The following is a 17,332-nucleotide window of genomic DNA, read 5'->3' on the forward strand; positions in this document are numbered from 1 at the left end:
GCAACGGACACACTAAAGTTTAAACAGATGCAAATTGTAACTGAAATTTAGGTATAGATCAACTTTGATGTTTCCCCTTGTCTACATAATATTTTTTTTCTTTCTTAAGCAACTTTTCAATTGCACCCTTATAACATTTTTTATTTTTTGTCATAAAACCAGCTTGCTTTCTATAAATGCCTTCATCGACACAAAAAACTTACTTAAAATATTATATTTTCACTCTGTATGTACAGTATGTAGTGGTGAAGCAATCACAAACATCTGGAATGCTTTGGGCCCAGTGTTAGGTTAGATATGGGACTACTGAAGCATTGTTTCAAAATGTTTAATATTGGTTATCTACACATAAACCCAACAACATGAAACATACAGTGGACCTCCGCCTATTCCCTGTTCAGTATTTGTGAACTCGCCTATTTGCAGATTTCTCTGTGGCACTTGACTCCTTTCCAGCTCATGCCGACAGAAAAATCGGACGGAAATGGAAACATCTGCCGTTTTTAAAACAATTTTGTGTAGAGCACATCTAAAATATTCAAAAGAAAAACGCAGCTTGTGGTTACCTGAAGAATTCGTAGGACAAGCTACTTGATCTGCTATTGGCTGGTGTTTCAAAAGCAAACCTTCCTCTGCACTGATTGGTTGTGGCCTTAGGAGCGGAGAAAACGAAGACTGTGGGACAAATAATGACATTAAGGTTTTGTGCTAATTCTAGCATATTTACATTAATGTTCACAGTAATGCTGGTAGATGTGCACTGACGGTTTCCACAAACACCGGCCAAATCGCCAACGATACATATTTTGATAGACACATGATCAATGTCATTAGATAATTCATCTGACAGAATATTCAGTTTTCATTGTATAGTATATTCACTTAACTCCAATCCAGAACAGCACAGGAATTCTGGGTAGGCAGAGGAAACCTTTAGCTGTTCAACCTTTCATGGTGAGCTAAGCAAGGTGGATGGCATCAACTTACTCAGTTGCTCTTTTGTTCCCTAGCAACAGCCCGTTGAGTAACTTGCGCAGCAGCAGTTTCAGGGTTCGCCACCCTGCCTCATTAATGCTTAAAAAACCAACAACAAAGACGTGGAGTGAAAACTGGATAAAACAGGAAAGGTCACGCCACCATTTTGGCAAAATTTCCGATTTTTAAAACAAAAAACTGAACAATAATTATCTATGCTGACTGATATGCAAGTCTTATATTGGATATGCCTACTAATGCACATTAACGGTTATTTGTTGTTTTAACTGTTAAAGTAGACAGTTGTAAATGTTTTTAGAGGCGGTCTCAAATATCCATGAATTCCCTGTGTTTGTGAGTGGATGTGGTCGCTAACCTACTGCGAACACCTGGGGTAAACTGTGCAAGTTATACGGGCTTCAACTTCTTAGACAACTTAAATATCCTGTATAGAAAATATCCATCTGTTTTTCAAAAGAATATATGTACATATATATATATTGGGCTCCCAAAACCTTGTGACCAAAACCACTTTCATGGTAAGCCTTGTTTAGCTGTGTGCCATTATCTATAGAAGACAACCTTAATTGAAAAGGTGATGGTTAGATTTTCTTTAATCTTCAAGAAAATCATGATTCTGAATATTAATAGCATTAAAGAACAACCATATTATATGATTGCAACTCATGGACATAATGTATCAATATGAAAATTTAGTGAATACACTAGAAATCCTTGAAAGACCTTGAGAAATCTGGAAATTTGCGTAGGGATACAGCTACATCATTGTGCAGTTTAACTTCTAGTTCTGGGTAAAACTGTTCAATATCCTTTTAATAGGGATGATTTATGAGACGTCATATATTGTGGCTAAAAATAAAAGGAAGGACCAAAAAGGCTCCAGATGATCACTCAGTATAACACAAAGACAGGAGCTGGATCTGAACTTGTAGGCGATGCCAAAAAATGGGGCAAAGGAAAGTTCCTGTTTTCCATGTGACCTTCTCATTAGTGTCCACACCTTAGGGGGAAAAGGCAACATACTAAGGCTTAATTGAGACAAAACAGCCTGCTCCTTAGTACACTACGCTTTGACACGACGGAATGATGTTGCTTTTCTCTTAGACTTTGATAGACGCCGCTTCTCACACCATTAGCTACAGCCTACTGATTTTATCCACAGCCCCAAAAGATAGCCCCAAAACATCCCCGAACACGCCACAAAGTACAAGCACAATTTTAACAATTGTTCTAAGCTGTTCCACCCAGTCCGTCACAATTTCGTGAAGCTGGAGGAACCATTATCCCTGTGTAACCTTCGTGCTTCCCTCTTCCTCTTTTCTTTTTTTTTTTTTCCTCCTGCACACTTTCTGGAAAACACATCCTCCTCCCCATTCCCTTTCGACTTGCATCCACAAACTGTTCAGCGCTTTCTCTCCCTTGGAACAAGTCTAAAAAAAAAAAAAGAGGTTAGCATCTGAACCACAGAGTACAAGCATGCATAGTAAAAAAAAAAAAAACACTGTTTTATCTGTAACTAGCCCTCTGAAGGTGTTAGGTGATAAAAATCAATGAGCACAAAGAGCGCAATTTTTGGAGTGTTTACCTCAGCAGAGGTCTAACCTAAAACCTTCATTACAGTGTGTGCTGAGAGCAGGGTTCGCAGAAGGAGGCAGAGCTAATCCAGTAGGTTTTGCAGGCATGATGGGCTTGTCAATATGCCGGGCCTGCATCCTAAAGAAGCTAGATCTCCATGGCAAAACCAGGTAAAAAGGGGCTCAGGGGAACCATTTGCATGTTACGCTTTTTTTTATTTTAGTCTCTCTACCTACTTTCAAGGTTAAACGCTACAACAGTCTCTGCTTGTTCTTTTCATCTCCCTCCACACTTCTTTGGTGACTTAAAAGTGCTCCATTATATCATACATAGGAATGTGATACTATCAACATGGCATCACATTTTTATTTTAAAAGCAACGATTGGTCACGACTGCGGCCAAGTAAGATTCAATAAGAAATCAACTCTTAGGGGAAAAAAAAAAAAAAAACGATAATCAGGCATTTTACTTCAACTCCTCAGGCAATACTTTATCAGTGCTGGGAATAATTGAGCCACTGATTCATTCCAGGGATGGAAATGGGAAAAAGAAAAGGAAAAAAGAAGAAGCAGCAGAAGCAACCACGGAGCTGAGCTCAAGGCAGCAACACAGGTGTGGGGGGAGATGGCACGGTGTTTTGTATTCAGGAAAGAATAGATAAGGCTCGAGGTTCCTCATTCTTGTTGTCTTCCTAAGCAAAGAGAGCTCTGCTGGAGGCATGTCACCCAGTTTAATTTAGGAATTTAATTTCCACACACAAAAGAGGTCTGACAAGGAAGAACAAATTGACAGACACGGCGGGCGGGTACTTCATTTCCTCCAAATGGCTTTTAATGAGAATAAACCCTTTGGTCAAGGTGTGTCGGGTTGAAGGGCACTCTCTTCTTGTGTGGTTAAGCTCTCAGCCTTTCCCAGTGAGTAACAGTCACCCCGCTGAGCTGCTCGGTGTGTTCGTGAGGCCCCCTCCCCGCCTTAATCTAAAATAAATAGGTTCTGTGGAAGAGAACAGGCTGGACTGTCCTCGGTGGAGATCACTGGGCTGTGGTCAACCGGGCAGTAAAAACCCACAATACCGGCGGTCGAATCAAAATGGTAGTTTAGTGGAAAATGATCCATTAGAATGCGGCCTGGGGACTGGTTGTAATTTCTGATCGTAGGAATTTGTTTGGAGGAACGAAAAGAACCAAGGTCATCTTGCCAAGTTTGTTATTGAGGCTCGTCAAGTCAGATTCGCCGGTGGATTAGAATGTGGCGGTATTTTTTCGGTATCGCACTCCCAACACATAACATTGATATTGTAATAAAGGGAGATTCCAAACCTGAACGGTTATGTGTGTCATGATCTGTGTTTTTCTGTGTATTTATTTCGAGTTTCTGTGTCTCTGAGTCTCCGTGTTGTCCTGTCTCCCCTTGATTAGTTCCCAGGTGTGTCTCATTCCCTGATTACCTCCTGTGTATTTAGTGTCACCTGTGTGTCTGTGTCTTTGTCGGGTCCTCGTCTCATTTTGGCGTCTGTCTGTTGCATGTGTTCTTCAGTTCATTCGTGTTCCCAGTTGCTACCTGTGTTGAGCCCTGGTTCTCCGCTCAGCAGTGCTGCCAGCGATTTGAACTTGTTGAATCTTCCTGGCTGTGTTATTTTGATTATTTATCATTAAACACCATCATATTCACCTCTACCTGGGTCTCCAAGCGTTCTGCCTCACCATCTACACCCCACTTCATGACAATGTGATGTTTTAAAATTTTGGTAGAGACTCCCATTGCCCTAACCAAATATTGGAACAGTATTGCTGTAAAAACCAATTGTTTCAAATTGGCTGTGCAAAGAAATGTTTAACTCTTTGCTTCCTCTGATCTCTTCTTCTCCCGTCATTCCGGCTGTTAGAATTTTCTGCACAGTGGCGCCCGGCGTTTATTAGAGCGACTGCAGCATTAGCAATCAATTCACCTTGGTGATGCTACAACTTGCTGTCAATGTGTGCTTATATGTGGAAGTAGGCTGCTAATTTTCTAAAAGAAAAACTGAAAACGTTAGAAGCCTTTATTTAGAGAATTGTTGTAAATCAGAAAATTTTTTAAAAAATGTCGCAAACAGCATTGGAGCTGACAATGACTAAAAAGAAGACATAATCTGTGCAAGCTAAATTAAAATAAATAAATATGCAAGGCAGCTACTTTAATATAAAAATGAAAATTCAGATTATGCAGAAGGTCAAGCAAACAATAAATAAATAAATATGAGAGGCAACAACAAGGAGATATTAGGGAGAGCCTGTGATAATCTGCGATGGAATTAGCCTTGGGACTGAAGACCCAAGGCTAACTGGGCGTCTTCAGCTGGAAAGTTTACAGTCTGCTGTGGAGGAGTAGGGTAAACCCTGGGTGCAAGACCTTTGAAGCAAGGCTGATTTCTGATAAATATGAAACATGCCACAGAGGCATTTAGAAGCAAAATGGAAATAAAAGAAGAACCAAATGGACATAATAAATATTTTGTGGTTCATGAAGGTCACAGAGATACGACGTGGCTTTTGATACATTTCAACATTTGGATCAGGTTCTTAGCCAAAAGGTTAAGACATAATAAAGGCTGTAAAAATAATTTCATCAATTTCAGAACACCCTAATTCCATTTTGATGCACTTGCATAAAATCACAAACATATTACTAGCATAGAGCCTGTATGTTGGGTACTTGTACAATAAGCTGATATTTTTTGTGATATTCATATTGCGTAAAGTAATACTTCAAAAACAATTTTGAGCTATATTATGCAGCTGATTTGTAAAAAAAACAAACAAAAAAACCCCTGCAAAAATAATCATGTAATGCTTTTCTTTTGGGCCTTTATCTGTTGCATAGATAGCTATGGTTTGTAATGGGGTTGTAGTATTTGTGTCGTTGATCTAAGAAAGCCGTGTTAAAAGAGAGTATTATGTATTTTTCAGGAGTATAGTGCCATTTTATACCAAAATCAAAACTATATTGCCCTATATAAATCAAAAACAACTTCAAAGAATTTTGACTTTGCATCGTAACTGTACCTAACACCTTGAATTTGGTCTGTGTCTCTTTAAGAATATCCTTCTCTTTCACAGTAGCAAAGAGTCCTTTCCTTTAGCACATTATCACAACAATGTCTCTCCATGCTGTCCATTGATGCCGTTTACAGCTGTTCTTAGGAGCTTTGCAGTTCGTACGATAAGCTCAGCAGGTGCACAGTTCCACTAGGTGTTTGCTAATTGCTGCTGCCGCTAGTCTGGGGGAGCTGTGAGGGGAAGGCGTAGGGGGTGGAGTGCTCTGTGGGGCGAGAGCTCGGCTGGGCGACTGAAGCCTCTAGCCGGATTGTTGAGTAAATAGGCGGTGCTTTGTATGAGGAGGTGTTGAGGCACGTCTACACGGTTGCCACGAGAGATTCAAGGATTTCTCAAACATGCCTGGATGAGGCACAGGAACACTCCATGTATGTGAATGACATTATAACATGGTATAAAGCTCAAAAGAGTCAATTTTGCATGATACCCCCTAGTTTCAAAATCTAACAGAAAGCTTTAAAACTCACTAAATAACACTCATTTATCATAAAACATCGCAAACCCGTCTAGCCAGATGGTGATGCTATATTATTTGGGGTATGGTCTGACTATAATAATCCAGTCTCATCTACATGCCCGTAAATTTTCCAGACTGCCATCCCTGCAAAAATAACCTAAAGCAACCAAATGGACTCGGTGTGTCTCGCTGGAATCCTTTATGGTTGTTCCTCCGTCAGTGAAAGAGCAGCTTGTAGCCACACTTGTGGTTTAATATTAAACTGCATCTACTAAGCAGTTTTCTTCTCACTGGCCTGCTCAGCAGCAGCATCAGCAGGGACAACAGTGCGAGGAGAGGACATGGCCCTTCAGAGGAAAAATAGCTTTTTGATTTTGGTTTCAGTCTCCCATCGGCTCCCTCTGAGTTTGGAACAGATTCAGTTCAGTTTTACTAGAAAGGGACCCCTCCCAAATGTGGAAGTCTGTTTATTATTATTATTATTATTATTATTATTATTATTATTATTATTATTACTGGTTTTAGAATTTATTAGGAGATGCCACCAGTTGCTGATTTCTATCTCTGTGTTCACACAACTGTTTAACAGCTGAATAATTTGAATGTGAGAGGTCACCACATTTCTCCTATGGCAGTTTTAATTGGACACGCTCCATTTTTTTAGTAGAAACGCTTAGTTTTGACAGACAGTGTAGCGAAATTACACGGCTCAGATTGCTTAAAGGGGGGAAAAAAAAGGGTTGAATTCATCCCTTGTTTCTGCAACAGGAAAACATTGTGTCTGTGTTTCCTTTGCACATTTTTAAACTCGAAACTACTTGGTGGTTGATTCTTGTTTTACTCTTGTTGCTTTTAGTGCTTCCTTCTTGGAAGAAGAAGAAGAAAAAAAGGGCTGACATTTGAAGTGCGCAGATTTTACCTGACAGTCATCTCTTGCTGTCGGCTATATCCTCCCTCTCAGAGCTTTAGTAGGCCAGCCTCCTGCATTACATAAGCATATGCACACAAATACCAAAAGGCTAATCATAATTGCTCTTTGTCGAGCTTTTATTCATCCTTCCCTCTTGGAGCTTTAATTCTACGAATCCTGATTGCCTTCCTGTGTTCATTTGTCTTGGGATGAGCACCAACATGAAGGATCTGCAGCTCCTGCTATCATTCTGCATAATAACTACATCCGCATAATAACACTCCATCATTCCTGTTTGGTTCCATATAGACATGTGTAGCTTCCTCCCGCCCTGTTTTGTTCCCCCCTCCCCTTTTAGCCTACGTCATTACGGCTTTTATGTTGTCTCAATCTTTTAGCGCTTCATTAATCTGTTTAATTTACCATGCTGAATGTCTGTAGTTAACACCATGGGTTAACTCCGACATCTGTGTCTCCACGGTTACCTTTTTGTGCTGAAATTCTGTTTCTGCAGGGTTTTTTTTTACAGTTTGTTTGATATTTCCTTCCAGTCCATCCCCCCTCCTCCCCACGCTTCTCTAATGCCCAAGGTTGACACAATAACTCGATGAATTATTTCCTCTGCGGACGCCATTCATGCCAGTGCGTTATTACAAATGGTGTAGTTTATCAGTGTATTACCTTCCTGTGTCCTTCCTTTAGGTCTGTCTCATTTTACCTGTCATGAGAACTGTAATGGGATTCAAAAGGAAGACAGGCTTCAATTGACAGTAATGGGCTCTTGAAGGGAGGAAACTAGCCGTGCGCTGTAACATTTCTCTTTCACAAGTAAAGGAGTGTTGTTGTTTGATGCCATCCAGCAAGGTACAAAACAGTGATAAGCTTGATGTCACCTTTGGGTTTTTATCCACAGTCGAGGCTTTTTAGACATACACTGTGTTCTGGGTTTGGTGGGGGGGGCATCACATTTACAATGTGATTAAAAATGTTTTAAAATCAGAGGAGTATGGCTCCAGGTACATTTTTTTCAGGATGCTGTGCATCTACATATTGTGTCAGATTCCAGGCCCAATAACATCAAAATGCTTTTACTGCACCAGCAGGTGACAATAACAATTACATCAACATTTGGAAAAAAAAGATCCTGAACAAGCTTAAAGCTGCTGTAGGCCAGAGATTCTTACAAAGACAAGTGCAGCGGGTGTTTAGTTTCACTCAGTTTACCAGGGGTGGAGCAATACGCCCTGATTTTGAAACGACGATACTCAATTTCGCGTTCAGGAAATGAGACAAAATCCAATGTGTGACTACTGAAAAGAATCTTAAAGAATCTGTCCAGTCCAGACTCATTCGAAATGGTAAAATATCTCTGTGACGTTGAACAGCATTATGAGTAATTCTGCAGACAGATTTGTTCGCAAATCGCTCTCTACAGAGTACAGTACCCACAATACTCCGATATAGATCAGTGTCTTTATCTATGTACCACGGTCCAGTCTTATTAAGCACAAGAACTACAAATCTTCATTATTTTATATTTCAAAATAAAAGCTTCAAACTTAAGACCCTCGCCTCCACATTTGAAGTTTACAGAGATAGCTTGGGTATGCTTTGTTTGACCAATGAACATAATGACAGCAACTCAACTAAAACAATAAATAAATAAGATTGACATCTCTTATGAGACACCTGCTTTTTACTCTTTCCTTTAATTTCCCCACTTAAATCCAGGGTTTAAGAAAAGCAACTTCACCATATGTGGTTTCTGCCAGTGGGAATGTGTAAAATGGGTCTCTACATCATTGTAGAAATAATATTTACTGGTTGTCCAGTTGTCATACATATACTCAGACTAGGTTTTTTTTATTTTTTATTTAACTATGGAAAGGATTTTAGAAGATCTGTTACCAAACGCTGCAAATTGTAGCTTTTAAGTCTTGGTTTTTACCTCAGACCTAACCAATTGTGAAAAAAGTAAAAATAAATGAATAAAACAAAAAAATTGTGTTGCTTTGGATGATCCTAAATTTATCTTTTCAATACATAGACGCTAGGCATTTAAAAAACTTTCTAATTCAAATAAATAAATATACAAATGAATAAAGTTGGGTTTAAATGTCAGCTTCAGAGACTGGGCATGGGGAAAAATAACTGCATGTTTAGTAGAGTTTATTAAAACAAAAAAGAAAAGGTCCCAGGACTGCATTTCTATTCGCTTCCAAATAAAAATAAAACCCCAACACCTCGTGTTCCCTTCTCAAGGTCCATCCAACTGCTCAGTATTTTCAGCAATGCTGTTAAAATGCTTTGCTGAAGAAAAGTATCATTTGTAAATGCCTCACATGAACATCACAGCCCACTGCCTTCCATTTACATACTGTGACGGTGATTAAAGTTAAACAGTAAGTTCACCACAGGGTTCGCTCAGACCTCACCGGGTGTTGTCATAGAGACTCAAACTCCCCGTTAAAAATGATGACGCTTGCTTTTGTAAAGAATTTAAGGTGCGAGTTGAGAACATGCTCCAGGGAAGAGGGACGCTGTGCAATGAGGATGATGAAGGCTGGCAGACAAGAAAGTAAGACCCCTAAGTTGTGACCTCTTTTTGAAACTTAGTGGCTTTCATGCAGAGCTTGTAGCTGAAACAGCAAAGAACAGTTTGACCTCACTTCAGCTCCTTGTTTTTACTCGTGGGGATTTTTGTTCTAAATAAAAATAACAATTTAGGCTTATGTATTTTGCTAACAAGTGGTAGTCAAGAAAATATAACATAACTTAGCTCTTTCTTTTATGTGCAAACCTACCCAATATCATCATTATCACTATTTATCCTATCAAAGTTAAACAGTAAATTTTGCTCCTTACCAGAATATTTTCACAGTACTGAATGATTGACTTTGGCTATTATTATTATTATTATTATTATTATTATTATTATTATTATTATCATCAATAATAATAATAATAATTTTCAAATATCAATCATTTATTTTAAAAAAAGTATTATAAATCACTTTAAATACACCTCAAGTTAACATAAATTATTTAATTTGCCTTGCAAAATTAATATATCTCTTGAACTTTTAAAAAATTATTTTACTTATTTTTAAGCTATAACCACAATTCTTTATTTATATGGTTTGATTTTCCTGTGATTGACGAACACACACACAAACCCCCCCCACAAACAATGTACATGTTTTTAGCCTCTTTTTTTGTGGTATTCCTTAGCAAAATCTGCTGTGATCATTTGCCTTCAGACGTAACCTGAGAAGTTAGTACAACAAACCTCTGTGTGTAATCGTATCTCATCTGGATCCAGTCTTACTGTGAAGGCCTAAAAAGACTAGAAGGGACCGCTGGCGAAACAAACAGCATCATGTGGCCCAAGAAACATGGATGGCAGGAGCACGGACAAGTTTTACAACATTACCCCACACTGTGGACATGAACTGTTCAAGGAAAAATATTCAAAACAGAAACAACTATGGAGGAGCTAGCAGGAAAAATCAGTGAACAGGACAACTATTTGTTGTGGACACTCCGATTGCAAGTTTGGTCTGTGAAGAAGACTGCCCAGGAGAAAACCAGTGCTGTAGGAAAGCCATAATACGCCACATGTCCAGTTTTGTAAAACATATGAAGACAGACAAGACCTGGACACACCATTGCCACACAGCGTAACATGATGGTGGCAGCATCATAATTTTCTTCAGCAAAAAAAGGGCAAGTTGATCATAGTTGACGGTAAAATGCATGGGCAGTCCTGGAGGAAAACCAAGTGAGTCCAAAGGACTCAGGACAGAGACTTGCAAAACAACAAAACAGGACACTTTCTGGCTAGTCTGACTGATGGGCTTTGTTCCAAAGAGAAACGCAGCTTCCAGCCTGTAGTTATGCAAAACTGTTAGTGACACATCACATCTAGGCATACAGGACTGACTTTGCATTCAGATTTTGATTTTAAGTGTTTAGAGTTTAATAAAGTTCCATGTCGATTCACTACGGTCTGTGTATCATATGAAATCTAGATAAACACATTAAAATATGTGATTGTAATCTGAAAATACAGCTTAAAGGGTGTGAATACTTTCTCCAAAAACACACATTTCCTGAAGGTGTTATTTCCAATGGCTTAAAACCTGACAAAGACACATCTTTAACAGCTGATGAGTAGGATCCATGTTGACCAGAATGGTAAGACTTTATTAAGACTCTTTAATCCACTTGACTTTTAAAGGGATAGACTAAAGAGAAACTTCAATCTGCTTTATCCCTTTGGGGAAATAAATGAGACCAGAACATTGAATGAAGCCAGATTGTGTTGCAGTGTCACAATTAAAAATAAAGACAAAAAAAGTGTCATGTTGTTACTTGGAAAAACTTCTTTGAGATTAATTTTTTGGCACAAAAGCCATGTGCATCTATAAACGTTGCAGCGTGAAGCAAATTTAGTGACACCTTTGTTTGCTTCTGCACAGCTTGTGCTTTGGAGTGTTTGCTTTAACCCCTTTTAGCACCCTAGAGTCCCCAAGGACCTTGTGGGTGATAATCAGACATTACTGCTCCTTCGCTAAGTTATCTCTTTCACGTAGTGGCTCATCATTTATTTATGTGACAGTTGTTATCTGTTATTGCCTTCCTTTCATGTGGCCAAGAATGAGATGTTTTATGGAACAGTAGGCGTCCGGCGTGTCTGACGGCGCAACACTGATCCCGTTTCTTCTTCTTCCTTTGAAACCGGTGGCGGTCTCCTAGGTCAGTTAATTGCACGATATTGATATGGGTATTATGGCTGCCGCTGTAGCTAAAGTGATTTTGTCGCTGTTTCAATATGTGGGATTGTGCTCTTCCAATAAAAAATGACATTTGAGCCACTTTGTGCAGCCCTCTCTGACGGGGTCTGGAATAAGAATGGCGATATGCGTTGGTGCTGGCAGAGGCACAGGCTGTGTTTTTGTTTATAAATAGCTCCAGCCAGCATTGGGAGCCAGGAGCCAGCATGGGACAACTTGCAGTTGTCCCATAATCATCAATCACTCCCGCACGTGGGCCGGCTTCTCTTGCTCGCCAGAGAGAAGGTACACACTGCGAGCGGTGCCCTTGCACCTCCCAACTGCTCAAGCAGAGCGCGGTGAGTGGGACAGTGGGTGGAGAAGGCGTGGGGAGGGCTGGTTCTCATGTAGTGATGGAGGGAGTTATGACAGCTTTCAGACCCCCTGCGTCCTTTCCTTCAGGTCATTACGTGCTCCAACATCCTCCATTTGACTTCTTCAACACACACACACACACACACACACACACAACATGCACACCAACAGAATTTCCTCCTCTGTCTAATCGTGTGATGTGTAAGGAAGATGTGGGTTAGGTGTAACTGTTTGCTAGTGCTTCATTTGTCTTTGTCTATCTCTTTTCATCTATTTCTGGGGAAGAAGGGCTCACTGCTTTGAGAACCCTGCAAGGGGGGAGATCCTGATGAGATTTTGTAGTCCCCCATGTATGAACAGGCTCTGACTATCAGCGCTCTGACACACGTCCTCAGTCCAACTGCAGTAGTTCCACATGTAAGATTCCAATAAAAGCATGTCTTTGATCATCTCTTCCCAGACATTTTGCTTGTGAACACATCACACACACATTCTGTCTTTCCATCTTCACAAAGACTTTGCAATAACTTCCACTCGTTGTTTATTCCCTTCTATTGCCTTACCCTAAACCCTAGGATTAGGGTAATGCCTAAACCTAATCCCAGCCTAAACACACCACATATACATCCTGCTTTTCCATCTTTACTAGGACTTTGCAGTAACTTCAATTCACTGTTTATTCACTTCTATAGCCTTACCATTAACCTAAGCATAATCTTTACCAGAACATGGCTACCCCTAATCCTAGCCCATACTCAGTTCACATCGTAGATTTAAGCCAAACCCTTAACCCCAAAACAGCAATTCATCTTTTGGAAGCTAGGCCTTGGCCACCAAAAGGAGCAGTGGGTCTTGACAATGTAGTATTTCTTGAAAAAATGGGCTGTACAAGGTGAGAAATGCTAAATCACACACATAAACACGCACACACGCCAGCGTTACTATGGCAAAAATACAGTAAGGATCCAGATGATCCTTAACAAAATGGTTATATAACTATTGCGGCGCCAAGTCCTGTAGCTTCTCTAAGCCTGCATCTTTATTCCTTTTCAGCCTTGGCTTTATTGCTTTCCAGCTGCACCTTTGTACAAGACGCCACTGAACACACGAGACGTTTGTAAGTAGCAGATAAGCAACTGTTTGCTGACTGTGAAAGCATGTCAGCTTTGTGGTAAACCAAAAAAAAGTGATATCTCATCCCTTTTCGCATCTTAATAAAAATCTCTACGCTGCAAAGGAATTTTATACCTAATTAGACCCAACCCACCTAGAACCCAATATATATATATAAAATTGTTTCCCCTCCTCCCGTACCGGTGTCTTTTCTTTCCCTGTTCCCCTCTAAATCCCTTCCAAAACGCTTTGACACTTGTAAGCTGATTTCTCGAGCCTCACCTCCCGGAGTTCCTTGGCCACATCCTTGAGCTCCTTGAGAATGCCTTCCAGCTGGTTGATCACCATCTTCATGTGGCTGCGGATGCGTTCTCTCGGGCTGGGGGTCTCAGAGGTGTCCCGGGCCGGAGCTCTGCTGAGGGACATCCTTTACAAAGCAACGTGGGGCCAGTGGCCAACAGGCTGAGGGCGTGGGGGAGCCGAGTCGGGGTCCATGTCTTTGGCTACGAGGAGCCTCAGTGCTACTGATCCGAACAGGGGCCCCGGCCACGCAGGGAGACCTCAACATCTTAAAAGCACCTGGGCAGCCGAAACGCCTTGCCTCGCCTGCACACTTGGCACAGGGTCACGCTCTGAAATCCATGCCTTCTGGCAGACACTTCCCCAGATGAAGAGAAAGTCAGCATGGGAAAAGTTGAAAGGAGTAAATCCATTGAAAAAGGAGAGAGAGGGGGGAAAAACACATGGGCTGAAGCTGGTGAGGAACTCTTACATAACCACGTTGAGCCAACTCAACTCATCTGTCAAGTGTGTATATTTGAAATTGTTCCCAGGTAGGTGCTATTTTTGAAAACACCCGTCTATAAGGGGAGACGACTTTTCCTTCCCTGCACAATCCTGTTCATCTGGTGACATCACCGCAGACCAACATAGAAAAGTAAAAACAGCGGAGAGGTTCACGTCAATCCTTTTCAACGGTAAGTTTCATACACGGTAGCCTCGGTAAGAAAAAAAAAAGAAAAGAAAATCCCAGCAGTGGCTCAGTTTTCACAATGATCTTTTGTTTCTATTCTCCCAGCTAGCCAGAGGGGACAAGATTTGGCTTCTAAATATAGTCCCCCAGTGAGGGCTGCTGTCTATAAACTAAATGATGGATTCTTTTTGGAAAAAGGGGGAATATTCCTCTTACCCCCAGGAAAAAAAAAATACGATTCTTCTCAGAAATCAAAATGAACTTTGTCTCACATCCAATATCTTCACAGATGGTGGTCTAACCTCTTTTTTTTGTCCATGAAAGATCTGAGGTGAAGGACTGTTTATTTTTTTCAAAGCAGCATCCAATCTCCCCCCTTCCTAAATGCGGAGCTCATTCCAGGTGATGTGGGATCAGAATGAATTGATTTCTAAGCCGGCAGAACGTGACTTGTGATGACAATTTGTAGAGGGATTACAAACGATCATGGTCCCAGTGAGACATGTGAACGGGGGGGCCGGAAAGCAAATGAGTACCATCCCCTGGAATCCGGGTGGCACATCGTCTTATGCAACATCGCTCTCCAACTCCTCTTCCAAAACACTGACCCACGGCGGTCCACAGGGGTGTGCCCAAAAACCAAGGGAGCAGAAAGAGAGAGAAAAAAAAAAGGATTCTTGTCTCCTTCAGTTGTTGCTAAGGGAACCCAGTCTGCCTGCTTGTGCTGTGATTGGATAATTATTTGACTTCTTATCCATGTACTTAGTTTTCTCCACAGAGTCTCTTCAGAGGGGAAGGGATCTCTGTGCCATCCGGCAGCACAGAATAAATCCCATGAAAGCTTCCCGACGGAGCCCCAGCGAACGAACGGGGGGGAGAGACTCTCGCCAAACGCAGGGCGCTGCCACGGCCATGGGGTGCGCTGGCCAACTGCACATGGCACCTGGACGGACGGACAGACAGACAGAGAGCAAATCCGTCACTCACTCTGACACGTCTCACCTGCCTTCCCTCATGTCCCAATGGCACGTAAAACGGTGAGAGACCTGAGGACGGACACAGCGGCAGGAAGGATGTCTTGCAGCTTTCAAAAATACATCTCTTGCATCACCCCCACACACACCCAGGACACACCCCTACTCACCTTCCCTGTACATCACTATGCTGTTGCTATGCCTAGAGCCCACTGTCCAGGCACAGCACGGTTACTTAAACTGCGCACAAAGCAGTCGGTTCTTCTGAGGTCCTTCTGTCGCACACAGTCACACTTCTCACCGTCTCGCTGTTCTCTCTTCCTCTCACTGTCTCTCACACAAAACCCACACATTCTCTCTGGTACTCACACACACTCTCACACACTCTTGCGCTCTCTCTCTCTCACACACACACATGCAGAGTTCCTACCCCACCCCCCTACCCACCCTCCTCCCACTACTTACTGTCTTGACAGAGAGAGAAGCTTCTATCAGCAGGGTTATTTCACTCTGAGGTTGTGGCTCATCAGAGGAGGAGTACAACTGTAGGATGGAGCTGTGGAGGAGGAGGATGAAGAAGAGGAGGAGGGGGCAGGGGACATGAGATGGGAACGATGAATGGCCCTGATAGCACTCTGGAAAAAAGGAGAGAGAGAGAGAGAGAAGAGGCAAAAGATGACTAAGAGCCGGGGAGGCGAGGAGAACTCCTACTTCGGATTGTGATGCGGCCGCTGCCGTCACTCAGACAATCGCGCTGCCGTAAAAGCGCTGCCACCCGTCATCCCATCTGGAGGCTGCACATTGAGGGGGGGGAAAAAAAAAATAAAGCAGCGTGTTATTCTTGTGACATCCTCTCCCTCTCAGTGTTTTTGGCCTGCTACTGTGTGTCTGTCTCTCTTCTCTCTCTCTCTCTCCAGCTCCCTCCGTCTCTGTCACTCTTTCTCCGTCCCTGTCTCTCTTGCCCCTGCACCCTCACTGTGTCCTCGCTGACTGCCGGATGAAGAGGAGCTGATGCCAGAGTTTATCGTGGAGCTCAGGCTCCTGCCAGCACCACTCGGCTCCTCGGCTCAGCTCTGTGGAGGAGGGGCCTGCTGCTTTAAAGGCGCAGCGTATCATGCAGCGCCTCCTCTTGCCTCCTCTCCTCTCCGCCACTGTCGACACTTCCTCGCTTATCTCCTCCCGCTCTGCCCGTCCAGCTTTTGTCACTGTTTTGTGTTGAGGGTGTTATCTCTCTTAAATCAACTTGAAGTCTTCTTCCGCCGCCTGCCAAGCAGCCCCCCCAGGGACCGAGTGTCCAAAGAACCCTGGATGTTACATCATTAATAAACAAAGCAGGTTGGTGTTTGATGACCTCATCTAACTGACAGAAGTAGGTAGGGAGGGAGGAGCGGCATGACTTTTTCTCTCCCTTACCTTCTTCATTAGGCCCTTAGTCAACAACAACAACAAAAATGCAATCTTGTGCAAGCTCAAAACCGAATTCAAAATTGTGAAGTTTTCACTTTCAAGAGAATGCTGGAACCATAGCTTGCTGTAAACAGCCAGAGGGCCTCATGTATTCCTTTGCATAACTGTGAGGAGGGATGAGCATCAGACGTAGGTTTAGGTGGGTCTTTCATGCGGTTCTGTTTGTTCTGGTGTTCTCTGGTGGTTTCTGCCATTCGGATCAGAGGCATTACGCTGACGCTGTGAGGCTAATTGGAGGAATACTCTGTGCTAGAGAATAAACTCTTTTGCGTCTTTTCTTTGATCAATAAATGATCACGTTTTACTTTAAAAAAAAAAGTTCGCATTTTGCATAAGTCTTTCACACGTGTGTCACAACGCAGTGTCATCTTAGGGCTTCATCAACGTTTTCGCCTCAGGTTTTAAAATGCATTATGGCTCTCGGTGGAGTTAGGGAAATGTATCGCCGTTCGCATTTCTACATGGTCCGTGCTTCGTTTTGGACAAGATGCTTCTCACAAGCCACTCGTGTCAAGAGACATTTGTCCTTCTGCATGTTTTCTTCGATAGTCACTTTTCACATTCCCTTCTCCCTTCATACATGGGAAGCTCAACATTTCAAACGTTGCAACAAGTAGAGGA

The 17,332-nt window shown here is 42.0% G+C and overlaps 1 protein-coding gene across 3 annotated transcripts in view; it reads right to left on the reverse strand.

The window, feature by feature from the left end:
* c4h15orf59 (chromosome 4 C15orf59 homolog) overlaps window positions 1-16,479 on the reverse strand; it is a 63,515-nt gene extending 47,036 nt beyond the window's left edge. The window contains exons 1-2 of one of the 3 annotated variants that reach the window (XM_005807104.2): window positions 15,710-16,479; window positions 13,580-15,213 (exon numbers count right to left, since the gene is read on the reverse strand). In XM_005807104.2, coding sequence (XP_005807161.1) covers window positions 13,580-13,723 — 144 coding nt within the window. In that variant the 5' untranslated portion in view covers window positions 13,724-15,213; window positions 15,710-16,479. Of the gene's footprint in view, window positions 1-13,579; window positions 15,214-15,414; window positions 15,625-15,709 lie in introns of those variants that run through there. The other 2 variants (XM_005807103.2, XM_023331747.1) reach the window with 2 other exon arrangements.
* Window positions 16,480-17,332: the final 853 nt, after the last annotated feature.

The sequence above is a fragment of the Xiphophorus maculatus genome, chromosome 4 (genome assembly GCF_002775205.1).
Source record: "Xiphophorus maculatus strain JP 163 A chromosome 4, X_maculatus-5.0-male, whole genome shotgun sequence".
NCBI lineage: Eukaryota > Metazoa > Chordata > Actinopteri > Cyprinodontiformes > Poeciliidae > Xiphophorus > Xiphophorus maculatus.